Genomic DNA, 23,243 nt, shown 5'->3' on the forward strand with positions numbered 1-23,243 from the left:
ATCTAAAACTACCTCATTATCCAAAGTGCATTTCCTACTTACCAGACAGTAGGTATGAATCAAAAGAGATTTGGCTGCAATTTCTAGCAGGACAACCAATCTCATAGAAGATCTCCCTTGAATCAAGGAGCTGAGAGGACAAGATAGTCATGACTGGAATGGAATTCTTTTAATCAGAGTTGACCTAGGGACAAACAACAACATCAAACAAACAAACATGCATATCCTGTTAGATTTACCTCTGGTAATTCCTGAATCTGGTTCCATGATGACCGTTTCATGGATTCTTTCATTTCTTTCAGGAATTCATGTTGGATCTCAGGAGGCAATGCCTGGAATTCTTCAGAATCAACATTGACATCTTTGATATTTTGATAATGGGACTGAAAATAGGTAAAAGGATGAGTTTATAGATAGATGGATAGACAAATAGCTCAAGCAGGTATGGTTGGTTGGTTGGCTGGCTGGATGATGGGTAGATGGATACATAGATGGATGATGGGAGGGTGGGTTGGTGGATAGATAAATAGATAGAGCGGCAAGCTGGAAGAGGCATCGGCACGCTGGGCAAAATGCTTAGCGGTATTTCGTCTGCCGCTACGTTCTGAGTTCAAATTCCACCGAGGTCGACTTTGCCTTTCGGGGTTGATAAATTAAGTACCAGGTACGCACTGTGGTCGATGTAATTCACTTAATCCCTTTGTTTGTCCTCTCTATGTTTAGCCCCTTGTGGGCAATAAAGAAATAAGATAGATAGAATAAATAAATAGATTGTTGGAAAGACAGATAGAATAAATAAATAGATAGATGGATAGACAGATAGACTAAATAAATAGATTGATGGATAGACAGATAGAATACATAAATAGATTCATGGATAGACAGATAGAATACATAAATAGATTGATGGATAGACAGATAGACTAAATAAATAGATTGATGGATAGACAGATAGAATAAATAAATAGATTCATGGATAGACAGATAGAATACATAAATAGATTGATGGATAGACAGATAGAATAAATAAATAGATAGATGGATAGACAGATAGACTAAATAAATAGATTGATGGATAGACAGATAGAATACATAAATAGATTGATGGATAGACAGATAGAATAAATAAATAGATTGATGGATAGACAGATAGAATAAATAAATAGATTGATGGATAAACAGATAGAATACATAAATAGATTGATGGATAGACAGATAGAATAAATAAATAGATTGATGGATAGACAGATAGACTAAATAAATAGATTGATGGATAGACAGATAGAATAAATAAATAGATTGATGGATAGACAGATAGAATAAATAAATAGATTGATGGATAGACAGATAGAATAAATAAATAGATTGATGGATAAACAGATAGAATACATAAATAGATTGATGGATAGACAGATAGAATAAATAAATAGATTGATGGATAGACAGATAGAATAAATAAATAGATTGATGGATAGACAGATAGAATACATAAATAGATTGATGGATAGACAGATAGAATAAGTAAATAGATTGATGGATAGACAGATAGAATAAATAAATAGATTGATGGATAGACAGATAGAATAAATAAATAGATTGATGGATAGACAGATAGAATACATAAATAGATTGATGGATAGACAGATAGAATAAATAAATAGATTGATGGATAGACAGATAGAATAAATAAATAGATTGATGGATAGACAGATAGAATACATAAATAGATTGATGGATAAACAGATAGAATACATAAATAGATTGATGGATAGACAGATAGAATACATAAATAGATTGATGGATAGACAGATAGAATAAGTAAATAGATTGATGGATAGACAGATAGAATAAATAAATAGATTGATGGATAGACAGATAGAATAAATAAATAGATTGATGGATAGACAGATAGAATAAATAAATAGATTGATGGATAGGCAGATAGAATACATAAATAGATTGATGGATAGACAGATAGAATAAATAAATAGGTTGATGGATAGACAGATAGAATAAATAAATAGATTGAGAGATAGACAGATAGAATACATAAATAGATTGATGGATAGACAGATAGAATAAATAAATAGATTGATGGATAGACAGATAGAATAAATAAATAGATTGATGGATAGACAGATAGAATAAATAAATAGATTGATGGGTAGACAGATAGAATAAATAAATAGATTGATGGATAGACAGATAGAATACATAAATAGATTGATGGATAGACAGATAGAATAAATAAATAGATTGATGGATAGACAGATAGAATACATAAATAGATTGATGGATAGACAGATAGAATAAATAAATAAATAGACAGATGGATAGACAGATAGAATAAATAAATAGATTGATGGATAGACAGATAGAATACATAAATAGATTGATGGATAGATAGATAGAATAAATAAATAGATTGATGGATAGACAGATAGAATAAATAAATAGATTGATGGATAGACAGATAGAATACATAAATAGATTGATGGATAGACAGATAGAATAAATAAATAGATTGATGGATAGACAGATAGAATAAATAAATAGATTGATGGATAGACAGATAGAATAAATAAATAGATTGATGGATAGACAGATAGAATAAATAAATAGATTGATGGATAGACAGATAGAATAAATAAATAGATTGATGGATAGACAGATAGAATAAATAAATAGATTCATGGATAGACAGATAGAATACATAAATAGATTGATGGATAGACAGATAGAATAAATAAATAAATAGATTGATGGATAGACAGATAGAATAAATAAATAAATAGATTGATGGATAGACAGATAGAATACATAAATAGATTGATGGATAGACAGATAGAATAAATAAATAAATAGATTGATGGATAGACAGATAGAATAAATAAATACATTGATGGATAGACAGATAGAATAAATAAATACATTGATGGATAGACAGATAGAATAAATAAATAGATTGATGGATAGACAGATAGAATAAATAAATAGATTGATGGATAAACAGATAGAATACATAAATAGATTGATGGATAAACAGATAGAATACATAAATAGATTGATGGATAGACAGATAGAATACATAAATAGATTGATGGATAGACAGATAGAATAAATAAATAGATTGATAGATAGATAGACAGTAGAATAAATAAATAGATTGATGGATAGACAGATAGAATAAATAAATAGATTGATAGATAGATAGACAGATAGAATACATAAATAGATTGATGGATAGACAGATAGAATAAATAAATAGATTGATGGATAGACAGATAGAATAAATAAATAGATTGATGGATAGACAGATAGAATAAATAAATAGATTGATGGATAGACAGATAGAATAAATAAATAGATTGATGGATAGACAGATAGAATACATAAATAGATTGATGGATAGACAGATAGAATACGTAAATAGATTGATGGATAGACAGATAGAATAAGTAAATAGATTGATGGATAGACAGATAGAATAAATAAATAGATTGATGGATAGACAGATAGAATACATAAATAGATTGATGGATAGACAGATAGAATACATAAATAGATTGATGGATAGACAGATAGAATAAATAAATAGATTGATGGATAGACAGATAGAATACATAAATAGATTGATGGATAGACAGATAGAATACATAAATAGATTGATGGATAGACAGATAGAATAAATAAATAGATAGATGGATAGACAGATAGAATAAATAAATAGATTGATGGATAGACAGATAGAATAAATAAACAGATTGATGGATAGACAGATAGAATACATAAATAGATAGATGGATGCATGGATGGATGGAGTAATAGATAGATAGGAGCAAATAGATACAGCTAGACAGATGGATGGATAAAGATAGATATATACATACTTTGGCGATAAGACTGAAAATAGAAACAGTTACAAATCTGTACATAGACAGATGACAGGACAAATAAGTAGGTTTGTGGGGAGATGGCTGGTGAAAGTAAGAGTCAAGAAAAAGGTGAAAATAAAAGGGGCCCAAAAGATTAACTTACATCTAAGATGGAATGGTGTTGATCCCAAGGGTCTTCCTCGTTCAGCTCATCAAAGTATCTTCACAAATAGAAAACAAAACAAAGCATAAATATAGGGGTGGCAGTGGGTTGGGTGGAATTGCTGGAGTGTTGGATGAAATGATTTGTGGTATTTGTTTACATCAGTGGTTCTCAACCATTTGTTACCTTTGGATCCCTTCAATTCCTATTCTACTCAAGCGGACCCTCACAGCCATTCAATGTTCAAAAAATTTTATTGTATTTTTATAATTAACCCTTTAGCACTCAGATTACTCTGTCAAATATAATGCTTATTAATTCACATTGTTTTGAATTAACGATGCATTATCATGTAGTTTTGAGATTTCAATATATATATATATATATATATCTATATATATAAGCTTTAAGCTTATAAAAATACTATCATTATTATTATTTATATTATTATTATTTACGAAAGTGTAAAATTTGGCACCACTTACGAAATAATCACAGAAAACCACATGGAAAGTTTGTTTACAAAAAGCAACTATGAAATTATATTTCTTAAATCTGATGGAAGGAAGCTAGAGTTCCCCCCTCCATGGAGTTGATTTTTTTCAACTAAAAATTCTTCAAGGCAGTACCCAAGCATGGCTGCAGTCTAATGACTGAGACATAAAGAAAAAAAATAAATGCGCCCTTTTAAAGCCTGGCCCGGTTTCCCGGTTTCAATGGTGTATGTGTTCCCCAGCTGGACGGGACGCCAGTCCATCGCAGCGTTACTCATTTTTGCCAGCTGAGTGGACTGGAGCAACATGAAATGAAGTGTTTTTGCTCAAGAACACAACGCGTCGCCTGGTCCAGGAATTGAAACCACAATCTTACGATCATGATGCGGATACCCTAACCACTAAGCCATGTGCCTCCACAATGACTGAGACAAGTAAAAGATAAAAAAAAATAAACCACATGGTTCAGTCCGACTGTGTGGCACCTTGGGCAAGTGTCTTCTACTATAACCTTGGACCGATCAAAGCCTTGTGAGTAGATTTGGTAGATGGAAACTGAAAGAAGCCTGTCATGTGCGTGTGTATTTGTGTGTTTGTCCTCTACCACTGCTTGACAACCGCTGTTGGTGTATTTACATCTCCCATAACATAGTGATTTGGCAAAAGAGACATAAAATAAGTACCAGGTTTCAGAAAAAAAAAGCCCTGGGGTTCGAATCATTTGACTAAAAATTCAAGGCAGTGCCCCAGCATGGCCACAGTAAAAGATAAAAGATTAATATGAATATGAAAAAAAAAAAAAGCAAACGACCACCCCCAAACAAATTTATCCCAAACCCAAGAATTCTGGCAAACAAAGTAACTCACTTCTGGCTTGATTCTGGGAGTTCATCCAGTTCAAACATATCACGTTGGTGAGGTTTAGAAGACAGGAGGCGGGTAACCGTTTTTGAAGGGGATTCCTCAGCATTACTATTACTACCTTTCTTTTTGGGGCTGTTCTTCTCAATGGTTTTGTTCAAGAGTTGCTGTTTTAGAAGATTGTGGAGAAGCTTGTTGGAAATTTCGCCTGATTTATCAGCAGCCGTTTCCTTTTGTTCACGACGGTGAGCCTGAAAGAGAAGTGAAAGACAGATAAATGGAGAGAGAGAGAGAGAGAGAGATAGAAAGAGAGAGAGAGAGATAGAAAGAGAGAGAGAGAGCAAGACATATTGAGATTTGTTGGAAGTCAACAAACATGAGAACAGAGGAACACAATACACAGTGTTTAATCTTTGGAACATGAAAATCATCATCATCATCATCATCATTTAATGTGTTTTCCAAGCTGGCATGGGTTGGATGGCTAGACAAGAACTGGTAAGGCCAGGGACCACTCCAGGTTCCATAGTCTATTTTGGTTTGGTTTCTATAGCTGGATGCCCATCCTAATGCCACCCACTCCACAGAGTGCACCAACTGCTTTTTATGTGGTACCATCACCAGTGCATTTTACTTGGCACCAGCACCCACACCAATGCAACCATTAACTGTAGGTCTTCTTCAACTCCAACACACCATGGCACTGACAAAGAGATTATCAACTGGGCTAAAATGGATGCTACACAAGGATGCTATGAATGGCTCTGAATGTGAAATGACAGCAACACATGACAAATGAATGCCTTTCAGGGGACCTGCCAATAGTTAGCAAGAAGATCAGGCAAAGATGGCTGCAACTGTCTGGTCACTGTGTGTTCCACCCTGAACTGGAAGCATCGGAATTAGTCTTGTGGAATCCACTTCTTGGTGAGGTAAGCAGAGGGAAACGTCATCACTCTTACATTGACAACTTGATGATGGCTGGTCACAAGGATGTTATGAACGGCTCTGAATGTGAAATGGTAGCAACATATGACAAATGAATGCCTTTATGGAGACCTGCTGAAAGTTAGTGAGAAGATCAAGCAAAGATGGCTGCAACCATCTGGTCACTGTGTGTGCCACCGTGAACTGGAAGTGTCCAAAATTAGTCTTGTGGAACCCACTTCATGGTGAGGTAAGAAGAGGGAAACATCATCACTCTTACATTGACGACTTGATTGCAGACACTGGCCTGGAATGTATCCAGGACCTGAAGGCAGTGTGGTGGGTGGAGTTTGTTGCTGTGGCCCGGGTTGGAACCCATCCCTAATAATAATACACCATGCAGGTATCTTCTAGTTATCCCACAAGTCCCAATCTAGCACTGGGGTCGATGTGAATGACTTTCCTGCGAAGATTGCTGGTCTTTGTGTCAGAATTAGAATTCTTATGATGCATGTTTGTCTCAATAATTCCAATGTCTAACCACCACTCAACCATTTCTTGCAGAGATTAGGAAAACAGAATTCCACTTACTAAAGTTTGCCATTTCAACACTGGTACACCACCATCGAATACGAATATTGGTTTGATACGGTAGTAAAGCAGCTTGCAGACACGGTTGAACAGTACGATAAGGTGGGCGTTGGGGATGGGATTTCCAGAACGATCCCTCATTCCTTTCGCAGCTTGGTGAAGCCAGAGACTGACATCTGGAGTAAAAAAATGTTAAGGAAACAATAATACAGACGAAACGGTATGGCTATCACCATCATTATCGCATTAATAACCTTCACTGTCATTATTTACCACATATAAGGCTGTAAGCTGGCAGAATCATTAGCATGCCGGGTTAGGGTTACATTCATCATCATCATCATCGTTTAACGTCCGCTTTCCATGCTAGCATGGGTTGGACGACTTGACTGAGTACTGGTGAAACCGGATGGCAACACCAGGCTCCAATCTAAATTTGGCAGAGTTTCTACAGCTGGATGCCCTTCCTAACGCCAACCACTCAGAGAGTGTAGTAGGTGCTTTTACGTGTCACCTGCATTTTGAGTTCAAATTCTGCCATGGTTGGCTATGCCTTTCATCCTTTCAGGGTTGATAAATTAAGTACCAGTGAAACATTGGGGTCAATGTATTCGACTAGTCCCCTACTACAAAATTTCAGGCCTTGCGCCTTTAGTAGAAAGGATTATTTACCACGTATGCGATGATTCAAGGGAAAACACCCATTGGATGTCAATAAATGAACAACTGAGAACAATGGGTTCAAAGTCAAAACTGGATGTTTTTACATACAATCTGTAGTAAATGACTATAGTTTGAATAGCAAGAGTCCTACTAATTTTATGAATGAGACAAGGTTAAAGTTGTGAAAAGTTTTCAGTTCTCAACTGTGTCTGGACTTCAGATACTGTTTTCTCAGAAAGGCCACTTTTCTGGTTACATGAGAAAAATGGTATATCTTGGTTAAATATTAAGACATTTGAAAAATTCAAAGTGTTCTGAAATCTGTGAATAAAACATTTCAATAATAATAATAAACGATTTCAAATTTTTCATAATATTAATGGTTTTTCCAGAGATGTAGCACACACACACACATGTGTGTGTGTGTGTGTGTGTGTGTGTGTATGCCTCTTTGGTGATGGTTGTAAATGAGCGTCACCATCACACAAGTGTTTTTGTTTGTTTCCAGTTTTCCATGAAAGTCATGTCTGACCATGGGAAACATTACCTTTCTTGGAAACAGATGGTTGATGACAGGAAGTGCATCCAGTTATAGAAAGTTTGCCTTAACAAATTCTGTCTGATCCATGCAAGCATGGAAAAGTGGATATAAAAAAAAATATATATATATATATACACACACACACACAAACAGAGGGGGAGAGAGCAATGGTGTTTGATGAAAGAATTTGTAATATTTTAATATTTGTTCTGTGCAGAGTTGCAGAGACTCCCTTGTCACTCTCAAAAAACCATTGTGTAACATAATTCTAATTTTTATACTTTTTTGTCTTTGGTCAATAAGTGTTATTTCCTATCTGCTTCTATCTAGAAATCAAAGGAAATCACTACCATTCCCTTCAAACTTTGCTTTTCTGACCTGGATATCAATGTTTCGAAAATGACCTATACTCCATTACATTTCACACAGATCCAGAGCTGAGTTGCTGAAACAGAAATATCGTTATAGCAAATATTCTGCTCATTATCTCAGATTTGCTTGTCAGTTGTTTGACCTTAACCAGTTGAGCATGTCCCTTGGTGGCTGACAATATGTGCATCTCTGATCATGAGCAGGAGTAGTTGGGGAGCATCATAGCCATGAGTTGAGAGGGATTCTTTGGGGTTTGAATAAACGTAAGGAAAACAAACTTGGAAGGAAATATTAGCCATTTTTCACACTTTCTAGGAGTAAGCAAATAGGAAATAACAGTTGCTACTCAAAGGCAAAAATTGTGTTATACAGTGTTATTGGTCCATTGGAAATATGCGGTTGATGTGACACTACAAAAAAAAACAAACAAACAAAAAGCACAAAAACAGGAAACAAAGAATGAGTGGGAAGGATACCAATGGCAAGAATTTTGCCCTCGAGTGCTTCCAGTCGAATTGGCTTCCCAACAGGTTGAAGCAGAGACCAAAGGCCGTGAACTCCCATTGGTAGAATAAATCTGAAAGTAATAAAATATTTTCCATTTGAAAATTAATATTCATTTCATTATTTTGTATAATCAGCAAAAAATTTGATAAAGTTAAATTATAAAAAATGTTATCATCATCATCAACATTTAGCATCTGTTTTTCATGCTGGCATGGGATGGACAGCTTGACAGAAACTGACAAAGGCGGCAAGCTGCAAGAAATGTTAGCACGCCGGGCGAAATGCTTAGAGGTATTTCGTCTGCTGCTACGTTCTGAGTTCAAATTCTGCCGAGGTTGACTTTGCCTTTCATCCTTTCGGGGTCGATTAAATAAGTACCAGTTACGCACTGGGGTTGATATAATCGACTTAATCCATTTGTCCCCTCTGTGTGTAGCCCCTTGTGGGCAGTAAAGAAATAAGAAACTGACAAAGTTCTGTTACGGCTTGGTTTCCAAACCAACGCTTTTGACATGACACCTTATGATATCATAAATATGCTTTCAAAGTTACAGCCATTTTCCCTCAGTGTCTAATTCCAATGTCCACCAAAGTAATTTTTCTGTGAGAAGGAAAAAGAGTTTCAGAAAATTCACATGAGCCGGCTTTGCTTCGTCATAACTTTCGAAATTTCAATTTTCCTTTTATAGATATATGTGATGTTTATCAGTACGTATACGAATCCACCACAATTTTTTTTTTTTTATATATATATATACTAAATTCCGATATAATGGTAATCTACACAGTGTGAAAGGCATTTATAGAAAATTTCATTAAAAAATAAGCCATTTTTCTGAAAGTTACGAGTAAAGAAAACCGACTCGTGTGAATTTTCTGAAACCCCACCGCCACCCTCCGAAAATGACTTCACCACATATTCCAATATGATTGGAATCTACACCATCTGAAGCGTATTTGTAGAAAAATTCATTACAAAATATCCATTTTACTGGAAGCTATCATCACGCAACAAAGCTGAGGGGGAAACATGTGGACGCGTGCCTTCTCTTTTAATCTTTTCTGACAAATTTAGTACATCTGAACGTGAGCCCTGCATATGCAACAAGCTGATACATAATATATAAACCATATTATATTATATTATATTATAAATAATATAAACACTCACAGCTGACATTAGAGTAAAGTCTCTTGTTTGCAATTATTGCACGTTTGTATTTTCTATTATCAGAAGATTTCCACTTCCAATTAATGTAAAGCTTCATGTAAAACCGGTGTTGTTTACTTAAAATCCCTCTTTGTATTTATTTCCACAAAAGCGAGGCACTGCGGACATATGCTTTCTCACTGCGACCGTTAGAAACCAGCGAACCAGTTATATATCACTTTTGGAAATGTGTAACCAATGACGATGTTGTTCACAGATATATGATATAAAACAAAATGTAAAATAAATAAAAATATCGACTTTATTAGTTGCAGAAAGACGAAGGCAAAGTGATCTCCGGTGACGTTTGAGTTTAGGATGTAAAGAGAATTCTGGTTTAAGCCCCTCATATAACCCTTCATAACTCTTTTATATTTCGGAATATTTAGAAACTGCTTGCGAATTCATGTTCTATACACAAGAATTCATACCATTACGCAAAAAGAAATGTGTATGTGTGTGATTAAAGGGCGATTTAGCTGTTATTTTTAGCACACCTCATGGCCACCTGATAACTTCCTGGTTCTTTTGTCACTGCCAATCTCACTTCTCCCCGCACGAGTGAGTCTCTCGTCGGTTCGGAGTAGTTAGAGTTATTCCCCTTGATTCAATTTGTTTCCTTAATTCTATTTCACACACACAACCACCTTGTTTGTCTGTCGACCGCTTCCTTACACACACAAAAAATTCCCATTCATATTAAACAGTCTGTAAGTATTAATATTATTATTATTACTTTCAACATGTTACCCGGTTTTATTCATTAACGTCGCTGTTTTGTGAAATAATTAAATTACATAAATGTTTCAGGTTTTTCTTGCGTTAAATTCTGTTGATCATTGAAAGTTTGGTTTAGCTTCGATGCAATTGTTTTGGGGGTGGTGCTGATATTTCGGACATCTACCGTTTATTCTGATTCGAAAGACCGACCAGAAAGAAGACGAATGTCTTAACTAACAGCTTATCGAGTAATTTTCGTTAGAAATTATTCTATTTTGAAATAAGATAACAGATCGGCTTGTGGAGCAATCTTCGATTTTAGGTACAAATTAATTCGGAAAAATAAAAGTAACGTTTCGGAGATGCACTTGTTTGGGAAGTAAGTGATTTTATCTGAGACTGTGTAGCAACTAAAACAATTATAACATAGGAAACGCATATTAATCATTCAAAATCATAGGAAAACTGTTAACTCCACTTAAATTTTTATTATTTGGGGTAAAAATGTTCGTCGTACCAATTGCGACCTGGTCACTGACGCGTTTCTACAACATTTTATATTAACATTTCGAAAAGTCATACATACATAAAATTAAATTTTGTGTTTTGTCGTTAAAAATAAATAAATAGAAGGGTTCGTTTCATTAATTCAATGAGAAACGAAACATCCTTCCCGGAAGCGTTTCACTGTCTCATCTGACCAACTGATGGTACACCAGGCTCTTATCTCATTCGACCTGTTAGAAGTAGCAGCTAAACTGATGCCTTTGCCTCGACTTGTTTCTGCCTGAAATATTCTGAAAATATTTGGAATGAAAAACACACAGGTACTACTAAAGCAGCGCGGACCCGAACGCTCAGTCGTGCGTCCGCGCTAGCTAGTCGTGAGTGGTCGATCCTAACCCTAAACACGTATTCATTTGCACACGCGGGTTAGGGATAGGGTTAGGGATAGGGTTAGGATCGACCACTCAAGACTAGCTAGCGCGGACGCGCGACTGCGCGTTCGGGTCCGCGCTGCTTTTGTAGTACCAAACACAGATATGTTTCGAGAATCGTTTATTTTTCATTTCTTTGTTTCAGTCATTGGACTGCGGCCATACTGGGGCACAGCTTTAAAGAGTTTAGTCGAACAAATCGACCCTAATTCTTCCTTTTTTTAAAAAAAAAAAAAAACCTAGTATTTATTCTATCGATCTCTGTTGCCAAACCGCTAAGTTAAAGGGACGTAAACAAACCAACAATGTTGAAACGTCAACATTAAATATAAGCATGGTTGCATGGTTAAGATGCTTGCTTCCCAACCATATGGACTTGGATTCAGTTCCACAATGCAACACCCTGGTAAGTGTCTTCTATCATAACCCTGGACCCACCAAAGCCTTGAGAGTGACTTGGGTTGAAGGAAACTGAAAAAAGTCCATTTCACACACACACACACAGAGGTATAGTAAGTATATGATTTAACTTATTAAAACAAAGTTCAACAAATTCAATCATATTTTACATAAATGGAGGAGATTAAATGTTAATATGGATGATAATTTTTATTTTTATTCAAATAGCTATAAAATCGTTTCATACAGAAAGACAGTAAATTCGTTTTAAGAACCGCAGGTAACCAGAAATAAGAAAAAAGCTAAAGAGACGTTAGGATTACACAGGTAAGGTGTTCTTACTCATTTTTGTGATGTGTTATTGGTTTTGGAATCATGTCTATTTAAAACAAAGAGTTTTGTTTTTTTCTTATTTTTGGCAACTCAGATTCTTAAAATGAATTTATTGTCTTTCTGTATGAAACGATTGTATAGCTACATAAATAAAAAAAAATTATCATCCATGTTAACATCTAATCTCCTGCATTTAAGTAAAATATGATTGAATTTGTGAAACTTTGTTTAATAAGTTAAATCATATATTTTATACACTTGTATAAATTTTCATATCTACACTAATTCAAAGTAAAGTATGAAGAAAAAATGTTTGAAATCTTTTAGAAACTACTCCAATTAAAGGGCAAATTCACATTTAACCTTTCAAAAAACATATGGCTGATAACAGTACCGCCTGATTGGCACTCGTACCAGTGGAATGCTAAAAGCACATTTGAGCGTGATCGTTGCCAGGGCCACGGATTGGCTCCCATGCCGGTGGCACGTGAAAAGCACCATTCGAGCGTGATCGTTGCCAGAGTTGCCCTACTGGCACATGTGCCGGTGGCACGTGTAAAACAACGTTCGAGCGTGGTCATTGCCATGTAAAAAAAGACCTTTTGAATGTGGTTGTTGCCAGAACTGCCTGACTGGCCCTTGTGCCGGTGTCACGTAAAAGCACCCACTACACTCTCGGAGAGGTTGGCGTTAGGAAGGGCATCCAGCTGTAGAAACTTTGCCAGATCAGATTGAGCCTGGTGCAGTCAAACCGTCCAACCCATGCCAGCATGGAAAGCGGACGTTAAATAATGATGATGATGATGATAGATAGATAGATAGATAGATTGCCTCACAGAGGCAATGACAGGAAACCAAGACATTTGGAAATATGCTGTGATTGAGAAGACCCAGCAACTAAAGTGAGATATCAGCCATTCATGTCCAGTCCAGTTAAGAGTACCCCTGATGTGTCGGGCAATATAATATGCTTGAAAAGACCTGTTAAGTCAAGTAAAACCAATATTGTAGCTGTGGCCAGTGCTGGTGGCACGTAAAAAGCACCATCTGAATATGGTCAATGCCAAGTCCGCCTGACTGGCTCCCATGCCAGTGGCACATAAAAAGCACCATCCAAACATGGCCGATGCCTGTATCCCCTGTAATAATTATATAATAATTATAAAGACTATGGAGATTTGTTCATCATTGCCGGGGCCGCTGACTGGCTCCCATGCCGGTGGCATGTAAAAAGCACCATTCGAGTGTGATCGTTACCAGCGTCGCCTCACTGGCACTTGTGCCGGTGGCAAGTGAAAAACAACATTCGAGTGAAGTCATTGCCAGTGCCGCTGGACTGGCTCCTGTGCAGGTGGCACATAAAAAACACCATTTGAGTGTGGCTGTTGCCAGTACCACCTAACTGGCCCTCGTGCCGGTGGCACGTAAAAGCACCCACTACTCTCTCAGAGTGTAGTGGGTGCTTTTAATTAATTTGATTAATATCAATTTAAAACCAGTGGCCTAGCAAATTGATAACTCTGAAGATTCAGAAAATTATATTACATTCATATAAGACCATAGGTGGTCTTCTAGCAAAATGGATGTCTACTTGGTGGTCAACCCTCTTATATATATATATATATATATATATATATATATATATATATATATATATTTCGTTTTTGGATTTGGTTTGTGAGATTTTTTATGTGTGTTCTTGTGTTGAAGCATATTCTGTTGTGGCTGGGGAGATTCATTTTCTTTTTGTGCCTTAAAATAAGTCTTGAAATAACAGACAGAGTCAAGACTATTGAAAAGGTTGCAAGATGCAAGGAAAATTTTAGGAAAATAAAAATAAGGAATAAGTGGAAATTTTACCGATGAGTGTGTTAAATTATAAGGCACAATAAGAAAATGAACCTCCCCAGACACAACAGTATATATATCTATATATATATATATATCATAGGTATGCATGGGCATATGGTGAAATTCACTTACCAAGCACAGATGTTTTAGATTTAGTTCCACTGCAGGTATCTTCTACTATATCCCATGCCAAACAAAGTCATTTGAGTGGACTGAAAGCCAACTCAAATGAGAGCTAATCGTATATTCGTGCATGTAGGAGCATAGATGGGTTTGTCAGTGACGGAGTTATGTCTCCTTGTCTTGACGTTCTGTGATGCCTGTAAATGAGTGTCACTATCATGGAAGCTGTGTTCTTTATTTTCAGCATTCTTTCAAAACATATCCAGCCATTGGGAAAATATTGCTTGGAAACAGGTGAGGGTTGGTGACAGGAAAAGCGTTCAGCTGAATAAATCTGCTTCAATGAAATCCATCTGACTCATGCAAGCATGGAAAAAGGAGAAGTTTAAAGGGTGACGATGAAGATTATGTCTACATTTGCATGTAATGTATGCATACCCTAGTGCTATACAACAAGAACAACAACAACTTGCATCTTCAGGAAGGTAATTAATTGGTGGAGCGCCAGACTAAATGATTTGCTGGGGTTAGCTCTGCAAATTTTTGAAATTAGTGGCCTTGTGGCAATGTAACATATTATGAATTATAATATTGGTAATATTATACTATTATTATTGTAAAGGTTTGTGGCCTAGTGGTTAGGGGTGTTGCATTCACAATCATGAGATCATGGTTTCAATTCTCAGAGTGGCTGCTTGTTGTGTTCTTATGCAAAACACTTCATTTCATGTTGCTCCAGTCCACTCACCTGTAAAGGGGCCGCTCCTCTGATGGATTGGCTTTCTGATCAGGGGAAAGAATGTTGGCCTGCTCACCTAATATTGATGATAATAATAATAATATTGGTTTTAAATTTTGGCACAAGGCCAGCAATTTCAGGGGAGGTGGTGTAAGTTGATTACATCAACCCAATATTCAACTGGTACTTATTTTATTGACCCTGAAAGAATGAAAGGCAAAGTCAACCTTGGTAGAATTTGAACTCAGAACAGATGGATGAAATTCTGCTAAGCATTTTGCCTGGCACGGTAATGATTCTGTCAGCTTGCTTCCATATTAACAACAATAATATTAATAATATCGATATTGGTAATATTGATGTTATAATATTAATGATATTAAGGTGGTGCCCCAGCATGGCCACAATCTAATGACTGAAACAAGTAAAAAAAATAAAAGATATCAATATTATTATTACCTGTATTATTAATAATAATAATATTCATGGCATCAACCAGACTATCAGATGTTGTTATACATTGCTGATCACAATGCACTTTACATCGTTTTTTCTAACTTTCGAATAATTAGGTGTTGACATGATTTCAGAGCAATGCAAGATGAAGTATTTTGCTCAAGAACACAATGCACCGCTTGGTGTAGGAATTGAAACCCCTGTACTCAGCTGGTACTTTATCGACCCCGAAACGATAAAAGGCAAAGTCAACCTTGGTGGAATGTGAACTCAGAATGTGAAGACGGACGAAATACTGCAAGCATTTTGCCCAGTATGCTAACGATTCTGCCAGCTTGACACCTTGATAATAATAATAATAATAATAATGATTCTTTCTACTAAAGGCACAAGGCCTGAAATTTGGGGAAAGGGGGATAGTCGATTACGTCGACCCCAGTGTCTCGCTGGTACTTATTTTATCAACCCTGAAAGGTAAAGTCAACCCCATTGGAATTTGAGCATAATAATAATAATAATAATAATAATAATGATAATAATGATAGTACCAGGCAGTGGCTCTCATGGCTTCTGATCTTAATTGATTGGAAGTGTTATCATGTACATATTTTGTCTTAGTATAAAAAGATGGGCTACAGCAAATATTCTGCTCAATACCAGAGATTTGCTTGTCAGTTGTTTGACCTTAACCAGTTGAGCATGTCCCTTGGTGGCTGACGATATGTGCATCACTGATCAGGAGCAGAAGTAGTGGGGGAGCATCATATCCACGTCATCATCATCATCATCGTTTAACGTCCGCTTTCCATGCTAGCATGGGTTGGATGATTTGACTGAGGACTGGTGGACCAGGAGGCGACACCAGGCTCCAATCTGATTTGGCTGAGTTTCTACAGCTGGATGCCCTTCCTAACGCCAACCACTCAGAGAGTGTAGTGGGTGCTTTTACGTGTCACCGGCACGAGGGCCAGTCAGGCGGGTACTGGTGACGGCTACACTCGAAATGGTGTATTTTATGTGCCACCAGCACAGGAGCCAGTTCGGCAGCACTGGCAACGATCTCGCTCGAATTTCTTTTCACGTGCCACTGGCACAAGTGCCAGGAAGGCGACGTTGGTAACGATCACGCTGGTGCTGTTTACGTGCCACCGGCATGGAAGCCAGACCATTTTAACCCTTTTGTTACCATATTTATGTTGAAATATACTGCCTTTGTTCCTTGCCATGAACGTCGTCGTTGTGTTGAGAGGAATTCTTTGGGGTTTGAATAATTCACCTTTGGAAGCGTGGGTGTTTTGCTCAACATCCTTAAACGAACCTTATTCAGGGACCTTTTGAGCGGGATGAACTACTTGACCCGAAGAAAATTCTAACTGGACCCCACCTTCGAGGTCATGCGCTGTTTATCTTGATACGAGATCACCACGTCACGCACATATGGTTGTGATGCATGTGCCTGGTGTACCCTTATCAGACGGGTAGTCATGATGGGTATAATGGGCTTCCTATATTTGTACTTCAGTGTCACTTTGATGGCATGCTCTCTCACTCAATAATAGTAATAATGATAATAATAATAATAATAATAACAATGATAATAATGATAATATAAATTTTTTTGCTACAAGTGATTTTTCATTTCCAAGTCTTTTTTTTTTTAATATCTGGTTTAAATTAGATTTTTTTTAAAGCAAGAAACCACAACAATTACAAAAATCAACCAGAAAAATTTAAAGAAAGAAAGAAAGAAAGAAAAGTCTGCAACCTGCTGTTGTTACTCCCCTCCTCCTCCTCCTCCTCCTACCTCCTCATCCTCTCTCTCTAACCCCAAGAAACCTAGCTATGCTATGTAAATTCTGTTGGACACTTTGAATTCTTGAGAAAGGTATTTAAGAAATGTGAACCAGTTCTAACCACCTGACTTTCTGCAACAGCTTTCTCCATCACACACTGATGCTGCTACTCCAAAGCATTTTTCAGAGATTTCAGGGCTTTTTTGGTGTATTTATTTTATTTGATTTCCAAGGTTACCAGTGTTGGAATAGGTGGTGGTGGTTGTGTAGGTGGTGGTAGTGGTAGTAGGGATGAGGGTCCTGCTGGTGGTAGTGGTGAGGAGGGGGTGATGGTCGTGGTGGTGCTGGTGGTGGATGTGGTGGTGGGATAGTGGTGAGGGTGAGGGTGGTGATGGTGGTTCTAGTGATAATGATCCTGTTGGTAACTATGGTGATGGTAGTGGTGGTGGTGGTGGTGGTGCTGGTAATGTTGGTGATGGTGATGGTGGTGGTGTTGGTTGTAGTGCTGGTGGTGTGGGCGATGGTGATGGTTGTGGTTGCGCTGATGGTGGCGGTGGTTGTAGTAGTGGTGCTACTGCTGCTGATGATGATAGTGGTGGCGGTATAGATCGCAATGGTTATTGATGGTGGTGGTGGTGATGGTGGTAGTGGTTTTTTTTCTTGACTAATCCAAGACAGGCGCTAATCAAACACCCATATGTCAAAGGCCTTCCAGCTGTGACCATCCTGTCTTATTCCCATGTCAAAGCAACACAGGACCATATATTTATTCTAACATCTATTTTAAGACAGTGCAGTATGTGATATGAAGAAGACTTAGCTGCTATTTCTAACACATTGACTGACCACATAAAAAGTCCCTCATTCATTGGTGATGGCTGTAGTTGTTGTTGTTCAGCCCCAGGTCAAGCCTGATGAAGGAGGTCAATGATCAAAGGTATTCCAGGTATGACCATCCCTTCTGTGTAGAGCGAAGACCACATTATCTAATGTACCTTCTTAAGATGTCATCTGAGGTCAAGTGGCTTCTATTTCTAGCTGGTTGAATAACCACATAGATGATGTTGTTGACTTGGTTATGATGGTAGTAGTGGTGGTGGTGGTGATAGTAATAAGGGTGTAACAGTACTATCACAGAACCCCCCCCCCCCATTGTCAATGAGTGGTGGCAATAGAAATAGTAGTAGTAGTTATGATAGTGGTATTGGTAGTGGTGGTGGTGGTGGTAGTAGAGCAGGTATTTTCATTACCAATTGGAATGTCAAATAAATTATATCTCACAACTAGAAATACACACACATATAAATATATGTGTGTGTGTGCGTATTTATATATATATATATATTTATAAATATATGTGTTTATATATACATGTATATATATGTATTTATTTATAAATATATGTGTGTGTATATATATATATATATATATTATATGTATATCATCATTCAATGTCTGTTTTTCATACTGGCATGAGCTGGACAGATATATAGTGTGTGTGTATGTATATATGTGTGTGTGTGTATATATATATATATATATATATATATAGTTTTAGGGAAAATAACCAATTTTCAAGAACTCATCGATGAAAATCCACTATCACATATAGAAAAATTAATAATTAAAAGCACAATAAATGAGTATAATATAAAGTAAAGTAAATATCATAAGATAAATATAATAAAAAGATTACACGTGTTTCATAACCAATTTTCAAATAGAAAAGAAATTTAAATCGATTAAAATCAATTGAAATTATCTAAAATAAGTTCTATTCAAAAATATAGCTACTCGTCAGATCGTAAGTAGAACAATAATTAGATATATATCTCAACCAACAATAAGTACCAAATGAATTAATATGATATACTTATTATATAAAGATAGAAAAATTATTTAAAAAATATCATAATATCAAAATAATAACCATTCAATAATCATCCCTTCATCCATAATAATAACATGTATATTATATACAAAAAACATCTTACCTAAATTATCATTGTTTTAAATTATCATTGTTTTAAATACAAGTTGAACGAAGTTTAAGTTTAAAATAATAATGAAGATAAAATTAGTACATATTTAACCGGTGTAATAGTTAAAGCTATACTATTTAAAGCTAAAGACGTTTATTTAATTATGATTAAAGATCAATTGAATAATAGAAAAATACAAGATTATTTATTTCTACAAACGTAATAATAAAAAATATGAATGAAAAAATTATGAATGGAAAAAATTATGAATGAAAAAATTAGGAAAGAAAAAATTATTAAGAATAAAAGGTTAAACTTTATATATATATACAAAGTTTTGATTTAAAAAAAAACTTTAACGATATTATAAACTATAAAGATTAATAATTAATCAAATAATATTAATCAAAAATAATCGAAAATATATCAACACTATTCCAATCGAAGTTCTAATATTATGTTGAAATGAAACTATAACTCCTAAATAATATAGTGTTAAATAAGTTATCTATTAAAATAATCTATAAAGAACCAAATGAATAGTATAAAAACAAGAATACATATTATTTTCAAATAGTAGAAAATCTTTAGCAAAGTGAAAACAGTACTTATCCAAATTTTTCCGTATATATATATATACACACACACACATATATACACACACACATACAAACTTATACACATACACATGTGCGCACACACACACATGCAATATGAACAAAAATTAGTTTGCTTTCAGTTTAATTATTTATGAGATTAACGAGCTGTGAGAAGTGGTAAATAAACCCCCTGGAGAGGCAGCTAGCTCTGCCAACTACTATAAAACTTCCAGTTGTTGCTGTTTAACCCTGTAATGGACCTTTGAGCGAAAGTTATTGTTCCAGTCATGACCATCCATTTAGTTCTTTATTCAGAGATGTTCTGCCTTGGATTATAATTCACTTCCCTAACCATGTGGTTTTGGGTTTAGTCCCATTGCATGGCACCTTCGGCAAGTGTCGTTTATTATAGTCCTGGGCTGTCCAAAGTCTTGTGTGTGGAATTGGTAAAAGGAAACTGATTAAAGCCCATTGTATAAAACGTGTGTGTGTTGTATGTGTGTCTTCTTGTCTTGACATCATGTTATAGTTGTAAATGAGCATCACCATCACACAAGAGGTGTTGTTTGTTTCTAGTCTTCCATGACAAAACAATGTCTGGTTTTAGGAAATTGTTATGTTGCTTTGGAAACAAGTGAAGGTTGGCAGCAGGAAAGGCATCTGGCTGTTGCAAAGCTGCCTAAATAAACATTGTTTGACCCATGGAAGCATGAACAATGTGGACCTTAAATGGGGATGATGATGGATCCTGCCGACTATTTGGAAGAAATAAATAAATTGTGTTATACTTTTTTACTTGTTTCAGTCATTTGACTGTGGCCGTGCTGGAGCACTGCCTTTAGTCGAAGAAATCAACCCCAGGACTTATTCTTTGTAAGCCTAGTACTTATTCTTTTGGTCTCTTTTGCCGAAACGCTAATTTACGGGGACGTAAACACACCAGCATCAGTTGTCAAGCAATGCTGGGGGGACAAACACAAACACACAAACATATACACACACATATATATATACATATATACGACGGGCTTCTTTCAGTTTCCGTCTACCAAATCTACTCACAAGGCTTTGGTCGGCCCGAGGCTATAGTAGAAGACACTTGCCCGAGATGCCACGCAGTGGGACTGAACCCGGAACCATGTGGTTGGCAAGCAAGCTACTTACCACACAGCCACTCTTGCACCTATATATATATATATCCTTGCCAGTATGGAAGGCAGATGTTAAATGATGGTGATGATGATGATGATATATATACATGTGTGTGTCTGTGTTTGTTCCCACCCCCATCACCGCTTGACAACCACTGTTGGTGTGTTTACATCCCCCATAACTTAGCAGTTCAGAAAAAGAGCCTGATAAAATAAGTACCAGGCTTAAAAAAATAAGTCTTGAGGTTGATTTGTTCCACTAAAACCCTTCAAGGTGGTGCCCCAGCATGGCCACCATCAAGTGACTGAAACAAGTAAAAGAATAAAACAATATATTTGTGTCTGTGCTTGTCTCTCACCACTGCTATAATCCCCACAACTTAGCAGTTTGGCAAAAGGGACTAATAGAATAAGTACCAGACTTTAAAAAAAAATAAGTGCTGGGATGGCTAAGTTTGACAAAAAATTCCTCAAGGTACCGCCCCAGCGTGGCCACAGTTCAATGATAAAAGATATAGAATGAGCTTCCACACAGTTTCCATCTACCAAATCCACTCACAAGTTTTTGGTTACCTCAGGGCTATAATAGAAGACACTTGCCCAAGGTGCCATACAGTGGGACTGAACCCAAAACCATATGGTTGGGAACAAAGCTTCTTGACCACACAGCCGTCCCTATTTTTTTGTGATTTGTTTTTATTTTTGTTGTTTACTTGTTTACCATATCCCCCCCCCCCTCCAACCTCTTCCTCTTTCACTAATTTTTCTTTTCTAATTATAATTCCAGATAATTGTTGTTTGGTAAAGAAGACATCGGCTACGTTACCAACAAGTCATGAAGAAATGCGGTCTGGACAAGCAAGGCATTGGTGGGGCCGAACATCACAGCAGTGGTGTTACTTTGCGCAAGGCATCGCAGAGCAGTTTGAACGACGTCCACGACGACGATGGTAACTCTTTGGAAAACATGGACTTTCTTTCTTGCATGCTGCCATATGATGAAGAAATTGCTGAGACAAAAAAGTCTGTAGAACGGATATTGGGAGAAGTAAATGCTGAATACCATCAACCCCTGTCACTGGAAACTGACTTGCAGAGATTTGAAGAACCCCTTCTCCGTTTGAGGACTTTCTTGGACAATAACCGGGACCCTCCCAATAGTTCTACCCCAGCTGTCAATGGACCATGTAAAGATCCAATCCAAGCTATGAGAGCGTTTCTTGATCGTTAAATGTTTAAAGTGTTGCAAGAGATGATTCTTCTAAGTTTTTTTTTGTTGTATTTGTTTTTATTAAATGCTGATATGTTCCTGTTAGTTTCCTTATTTTGGTTCTTATAGCCTCAGGTGTTTTGGTCATTCTATGCTTTGACATTCTTCAGGTGTCTGTCATTATTATAATAGAATGTCTGGTGTTGGTAGCAGGAACAGCTAGCAACCACAGCAGAACAGTAGTTAAATAGATACATACTCATACACACATACACACACACACACACACGTATATCTTTTATCTTTTACTTGTTTCAGTTCTTTTACTGTGGTCATGTTGGAGCACTGCCTAATCAACCCCAGTACTTCTTTAATTAAGCCTGGTACTTACTCTGTTAATCTCTTTGTCAAACTGCTAAGTTAAGGGCTCATAAGCACACCAACACCAATTGTCAAGGCACACACACACACATATATATATACAACAGGATTCTTTCAGTTTCCGTTTACGAAATCCACTCCCCACAGCTTTGGTCGGCTCAAGGCTATAGTAGAAGACACTTGCCTATGGTGCTACACAGTGGGACTGAACCCAGAACAATATGGTTGGTTGGTTGGGAAGCAACCACACAGCTATGCCTATATCTATCATCATCATCATCATTTAACGTCCACTTTCCATGCTGACATAGGTTGGATGGTTTGACTGAGGGCTGGCAAGCCAGGAGGCCATACCAGGCTCCAA

General features: G+C 36.5%; 2 protein-coding genes across 10 annotated transcripts in view; one reads left to right on the forward strand and one right to left on the reverse strand.

The window, feature by feature from the left end:
* Positions 1-23,243, reverse strand: part of LOC106868913 (DNA excision repair protein ERCC-5) — a 299,999-nt gene that overhangs the window by 29,755 nt on the left and 247,001 nt on the right. For 3 of the 6 annotated variants that reach the window (XM_089343361.1, XM_089343359.1, XM_089343360.1), the window contains 5 exons: positions 8,964-9,064; positions 6,912-7,087; positions 5,400-5,644; positions 4,039-4,096; positions 240-383 (listed from right to left, as the gene is read on the reverse strand). In XM_089343361.1, the coding sequence (XP_089199487.1) occupies positions 240-383; positions 4,039-4,096; positions 5,400-5,644; positions 6,912-7,087; positions 8,964-9,064 (724 nt within the window). Of the gene's footprint in view, positions 1-239; positions 384-4,038; positions 4,097-5,399; positions 5,645-6,911; positions 7,088-8,963; positions 9,065-9,970; positions 9,990-10,165; positions 10,720-23,243 lie in introns of those variants that run through there. The other 3 variants (XM_089343364.1, XM_089343363.1, XM_089343362.1) reach the window with 3 other exon arrangements.
* Positions 10,763-22,603, forward strand: LOC106868911 (uncharacterized). Of its 4 annotated transcripts, XM_089343368.1 has the most exons (3): positions 10,805-10,914; positions 12,490-12,588; positions 22,076-22,603. In XM_089343368.1, the coding sequence occupies exon 3, from the start codon at positions 22,124-22,126 to the stop codon at positions 22,517-22,519; it is 396 nt and encodes a 131-aa protein (XP_089199494.1). In that variant the 5' UTR covers positions 10,805-10,914; positions 12,490-12,588; positions 22,076-22,123; the 3' UTR covers positions 22,520-22,603. The 4 variants fall into 4 exon arrangements, with proteins under 4 accessions (XP_014769857.1, XP_089199494.1, XP_052833204.1 ...); XM_014914371.3 differs by lacking the exon at positions 12,490-12,588 and having other exon boundaries at positions 10,763-10,914; XM_052977244.2 differs by lacking the exons at positions 10,805-10,914; positions 12,490-12,588 and adding an exon at positions 11,034-11,751.

This window comes from Octopus bimaculoides, chromosome 27 (genome assembly GCF_046866305.1).
Source record: "Octopus bimaculoides isolate indiv1 chromosome 27, ASM4686630v1, whole genome shotgun sequence".
Classification (NCBI taxonomy): domain Eukaryota; kingdom Metazoa; phylum Mollusca; class Cephalopoda; order Octopoda; family Octopodidae; genus Octopus; species Octopus bimaculoides.